Raw genomic sequence first — 5,540 nt, 5'->3', positions numbered from 1 at the left:
GTATTGTTTTTTATGAAAGGAAATAAAAAAGAAGTACAAAATTATTGTCTTTATTAATTTTGACTTAAATAGTTCTAATAATAATAAATTTGGTATTATTGATGCAATAAGACTTTTTTTCTATTGATTGGTTAAAATAAGTCTAAATCAACCCCATTAATCGTTTCAAGACACGATTGTGCGGTGCGCAAGGTGGCACCATACTTTGTTAAATATTAATATAATAGGTTAAGCAGTAGATAGGTGATCGTTAATTAGGAAACTAATTATATGTTACACTTTTACTTTTCCCTAATTCTAAATCAATTAAGTTACCTTTGGTAGCTAAAGACCCTTAGCTACTAAGAACCCCCCCCCCTCTGTTCTCTTGTGTACGTGAGGTTTCGAGGCTTCCTACCTACACTGTTATCAGGATAAGTTTGACTAGTACTTACAAGTACTAGAGAAAGGTGCCCCGTTACAATGTTGCTCGAGCGGCACGTAATGGAGCGAAATAGTACCGCGACACTATTGGCACCGGCGATTTGTAACAATACGAAGGCAAGTTGGTGCCGAGCGGTGGTATAATTCCATTACTATACACCGCGATCCACCAATCCAGCGAAATGCGCGAAATTTGACTGGCCGTAAAAGTCACAATTATTCCAATTGAGAGGATGTTGCCAGCACCTTGACCGAAACTTTTATATAATTACCAGCCCATGGTACCAGATTCTCTGTAACGGGCCACTGCCGACTTGTATGCTTCAGTACAAGTCCACTTTGCACTCCTCAGTGCGAGTGGTGCCTCACGTCACTTCACGTAAACTCGTACGTGCTGAGAAAGACTCTCTATAAAACGCTTGCTTTAAAGGGGGTTAATTAAAAACTGTATTAATATAATTAAGTTCTTCTTGTTTATATATTTAATACTTACTTAATTTAAAGGTAATACAAAATATGTACTAAAAGTTTTATCTGATTTTCTCTTTGCGCGCGTCCAGCGCTGACTGGACCGCGGAGAAAGTAGATATAATGGTCTAGAATATTATTTTACATGGTAATATTATAAAGGCTTATCCATTGGTAGACACAAATGGATAAGCCTATATAATATTGCCCATGTAAAAAATAATATTCTCCAAGTATTATCTACCTTTTAGATAATATATATTAATTAACAACCTCTAAGTGTTAATTTCATGTAACGATACATCCCGTTACATTTTCGGACGTCTTTCTTGGCAACAAATTCGTGACTATGCGCCCGCGCTAAATTTGCCTGAAAATTCGACCTTTCGTTTGCGTCGTGCGATTCTCCGTCGTTTAATTGACTCGTGGCATGCAAAGATTGTTTCAAATGTTGAAGCGAGGTGATCAAGAGACTTCGAGGATTTTTTTTTCCCGTAGAGCGTCATAAGTCCCTTGCTCATCAATACGACCATCATTCATACAATCATTTGGACAGTTGCCGAAAACAGTGGCAATAAATGATCACAAGGACAACAGCAGCCTCCTAAGGAATGATATCGGCGCCCTTATGGAAACAATTGGCAATTGCTTTACTAGCCGTTGTCACATCCAAGCCTGTAAAAGGATCATTTAGCAAACATAGACGTTGCCAATAATTTAAAGCTAGCGCGAGCTTCATTTGAGCGCGCTGGCCACCACTTAAATCCATCCCGCTCGCATTAACATTAAGCGGACATTTCACACTCCTAAGATCAACGTCCAGTACGAAGAACTTGCTGCGTAATCATTTTTTTATATCAAAATTTATTGTTAAATACGAGCAAATAAATATATTTATTCTTTAATATGCTTCACAAAATTCAAAAACAATTAAAAAATTATTTTTGTTTTACATTTTTCGTATCGCTCTGATTGATGTCTTTGGCTCCATCGTCTTCGTTGCCAACGTTGCTAAATGTTAAATTTGCGTCTATGAAAAAACCAAGGGTTCAGGATGAATACGAAAAAGGCAATGATTGGTGAAAATTGCCATGACAATTTGGCATTTCACCAAGCAAGCAAAATGGACGATTTGCCACAACCAACTGGACCACAAATGGCATATATTGATCCAGGCCGTGCTTGGAGCTATTTATTTGCAGCACAAACGAAGAAGATGTTGTCATGTGTTTAAGTAAAGGAGTCGTGGCCTGGTTGTCGAGGTTGCTTTCCAGTTCCATTAAAATTTACAATTTTGTAAATCAACAATACTATTGCCACATGTTTCCTTTTTGCTGAAGTGAGCCAATGTTTTTTTTGTCCAATAAAAATTGACGAATCCGCAATTTGCTTCCAAGAATCCACCAATAATTCAAAATAATCATGGCATGCGACCGACTTTAGCGCATGGACTCTTGTCGTGAACGCACCCATCAAAGCAACTAAAGCATTCGTATGACCCGCCTTGAGACTTTCGCCTGCAAGATGTCACGTGAGTGTATCAGAGCTACAGTGACACTTTGGACGCCACAATTGTTTGAAGTGGCAACATGTAGACAGATTGCAACACCAGCTAAAACAGCAAACGAGACGGCACGATTTAAACGAAACTGAGCCACAATAATTTCGGCAGGAATCAGAATAAGTTTAAATAAAGTATAAGTTATCCTAACAATACGTCCGACATCCACAGACAATAGATTGGAAATGCGGCCAAGACCGCCAGCCTCGCGATGTTCGTGGCTCAATAGTGCCAGCATTCGCGTGTAAATAGCTGCAACAAGTCCTGCTCGGACACGTAGATTAGATCTCTTCCATGCAAGTTTGTACTGCGTGCAAGACATAGCTGACACAAAAGATCGGATTCCCACAAATGCTGCAACTGAGTAGCCTACGCATAGGGACGGACGCGATGACGCTGCCCACTCCGAAAAGCTTTTTAGTAAGAACGGACAATCCAATCCAATATATTTATTGATAGTGGACCAGCACTTCAGTGCCATATATTCGCCATGCGAGACGCAGACTTGACGGATGACGAGCTTGCGTCGGCTCATATTGCAACTCCTTTTCAAACCGCGTGACAGCAATGGACGTCGTGTCACGCAACGGCACATTTTTTGGTACATCAATTAGCTCGAGGCTACGGTGCCTGACCAATGCAATAATGGGAGGTACGATAATTGCGAGAACCTCCTACATATTCCAATGGTTTTTCGTGAATTTTATTGTTATTGCAAAAATCACGCTTTTTCTTTATGCGAACATCATTTCATGGAAATGTCATAAATCGAAGGATTGCCAATGTTGACATACTGACAAAAGCCACGACGTTCCAATACATTAAAATCACAATTGTCTGACTCGATGGAACGAGTGTATCTTGCCATAAATCTCTAGAGCTGTTGCCGCTAGTACTAAAAACGTATAATTCTCGTTTTGTCTTGTCTTGTTTGCTGCAAAACTTCATCTACTATCGCAACAAATATAAAAAAACATGAAGTTACCAACGAGTGACGCGGATGATGGGTACATTAGGGCAATTTCTGCCACAGCCACGGCAAAGATTGCCACTGCAAGTACAGAAAGGATATGCTGCACAAAAAGCACCGTGTCGACTTTAGACAAGCGCTGACGCGTTGATGACTCGGTCCTGCAAGGCTCATGTTTTTTCTCATGCAGCAGCAACAGGATAAGCTGAGATCCTGTATCCTTGACAAGAGCAATCATGCAATATTTTCCACAGGGAATACAGTATCTATCTTGGCATCTAGCTATGCACCTTGCAGCACTTCAAGTTGCGAACATTGTGCTGACGACAGCAACGAGCCATGCAATAGACACGTCTTGATACTGAGTGCTATTGAACGTGTCTATTTCTGTAAATTAAATATTCCTCCGAAACTATAGTTATAAATTACATCGCAAGCTAACAAGTCGTAGATTCCATCTTCTATGGCCAACCTCACTTTTCCGTCGTTTTCCGTCGTTTCTTGAGTTCGTCTCGCATCCCCTCTGCAAAGTCCTTGATAGTCTTGTCGTTGATCTTTTCCGCTCGTGCAATCATCGTCTCCAACTTGGCGATATCGACCAAAAAGGTCTTGACGACGTTAAAATAACCCGCCCATGGAGCCGCAAAGTCAATGTCCGTATCGGATTGTACCCACAAGCTCAACAGCGGGTTTTCAGCCATCTCGTCAATATTGACGTCTAGTTTCAAGAGCTTAAAGACTTGAAAAGAAGTCAAATGCCGAGCCTGCCACAAATTCACGAGGCCCTTCTTTAAAGCATCCAAGTAGTCCCTCGAAATATTCGTTTTCGCAATCAAGTCGATGAGTTTTTGTTCGCTCAAATGCTGTAAGAGATTTTGCATTAGAGTGTCGACGTTCAAATGTGTTTTATACTCCGCCAAGACCCACGCATTGAGCAGTGCTATTTCTATCGAATCCCTTTGCTTTTCGTCTTTCACTCGCTTCAAAAGGTCCTCAATTGAAAGCCCACGCATCTTGTAGCTCGCCACCATTAAGTCCGATGCTATCCCACTCATTAAACCACCTTTCGAAATCGCATCGACAAGCTTTCTATCGAGCTCCTCGCTGTCGTTTGCATGACGAAGCTTCGAAAGCAAGAAGGAATGCTGTACGTGGAAAGATACGTGAGCTTCGTTCATGTACAAGAACCACGTGCGTAACGACACGGTGGACAAAAAGTCCGATTTGGCGGCATCTAGTTTTAAGAGCTTGTACGCAGCTTCAGCTATATCGTTACCTTGAGAGATCTTTAAACCGCGTGCTTTAGCTATACGAGCAGCCTTGTTGTGTAGATGGATCCACCGATCGAATAAAGCGTCTTCAAGCAATTGTGCGTGAGCCCGCGGCTCTCGACTTGAGCTTTCCTTGGCTTCAGCGAGGACTCGGGACAGTCGAGCTTCATCTTGAAAGGATTGGGCTAACGTTTTGATCATCGCGCGTCGCCCTTCTTGCGGATTGTGCTTGTATGCCTTAAGAACGGCCTTGTACCACTTTTCAAATGGCTTGCTTTGAAGGAGATTTGGTGCATCCTTGTCCACTTGAAAGAGTTTGAAAAGGGTATCGATCGCGGCGGTTTTGTCGGACGCCAATCGTAGATACAGACTCGGAGCAACGTACTTTACGAACCAGAAGCTTGTGATCTTTGCCAGATAGGGAGTTGCCCATTCTTTTAGACGACTGATTGCAGAACTCGTGATTTTCGCCTCCATGAGGATACGTGGTGGAGCTGCGACTTGGTTTAAAGCTTTGGCTGTTGTAGTGAAGGTCAACGTTTTTAATGAAAATGTCACGAGGCATGCGAGCAGAGTGAATCCAAAGAATAACAGTAGGAAGAAACAACGTCGAGACGTTGGACGCTTGAGCTTGGGACGCATTGCGTGAACCAAGGATGCTTTGAAACTGCGTTTATCAATGTGCCGGAAAAGAGACGGAATGAGGCACTTAACCTATTGTGCATATGCGGCACAATAGTTTTGTCTCACTGGTCGTACGAAAGGATTGAGTGCTTGTTGTAGTATATTTGCGAGAAGAGGCTCGTTCAGACCTTCGAAAGACACAAATCCCAGACTTTATTCCTAC

General features: G+C 41.9%; 4 protein-coding genes across 4 annotated transcripts; all 4 read right to left on the bottom strand.

Annotated features, from left to right (window-relative positions):
* Positions 1-1,940: 1,940 nt before the first annotated feature.
* On the bottom strand, positions 1,941-2,171 carry CCR75_009497 (uncharacterized protein; the record flags this gene model as incomplete). The annotated part of the gene is made up of 1 exon (XM_067967536.1): positions 1,941-2,171. One exon carries the CDS (start codon positions 2,169-2,171, stop codon positions 1,941-1,943), a length of 231 nt encoding a protein of 76 aa, XP_067818664.1.
* Positions 2,172-2,372: 201 nt separating this feature from the next.
* On the bottom strand, positions 2,373-2,987 carry CCR75_009496 (uncharacterized protein; the record flags this gene model as incomplete). Its single annotated transcript, XM_067967535.1, has 1 exon — positions 2,373-2,987. The coding sequence occupies one exon, from the start codon at positions 2,985-2,987 to the stop codon at positions 2,373-2,375; it is 615 nt and encodes a 204-aa protein (XP_067818665.1).
* A 215-nt stretch (positions 2,988-3,202) lies between these two features.
* CCR75_009495 (uncharacterized protein) lies at positions 3,203-3,660 on the bottom strand (the record flags this gene model as incomplete). The annotated part of the gene is made up of 2 exons (XM_067967534.1): positions 3,203-3,400; positions 3,442-3,660. 2 exons carry the CDS (start codon positions 3,658-3,660, stop codon positions 3,203-3,205), a joined length of 417 nt encoding a protein of 138 aa, XP_067818666.1.
* Positions 3,661-3,895: 235 nt separating this feature from the next.
* Positions 3,896-5,335, bottom strand: CCR75_009494 (uncharacterized protein; the record flags this gene model as incomplete). Its single annotated transcript, XM_067967533.1, has 1 exon — positions 3,896-5,335. The coding sequence occupies one exon, from the start codon at positions 5,333-5,335 to the stop codon at positions 3,896-3,898; it is 1,440 nt and encodes a 479-aa protein (XP_067818667.1).
* Positions 5,336-5,540: the final 205 nt, after the last annotated feature.

The sequence above is a fragment of the Bremia lactucae genome, linkage group LG10 (genome assembly GCF_004359215.1).
Source record: "Bremia lactucae strain SF5 linkage group LG10, whole genome shotgun sequence".
In the NCBI taxonomy this organism is placed as follows: domain Eukaryota; phylum Oomycota; class Peronosporomycetes; order Peronosporales; family Peronosporaceae; genus Bremia; species Bremia lactucae.
This window is presented reverse-complemented; position numbering and strand designations above follow the sequence as displayed.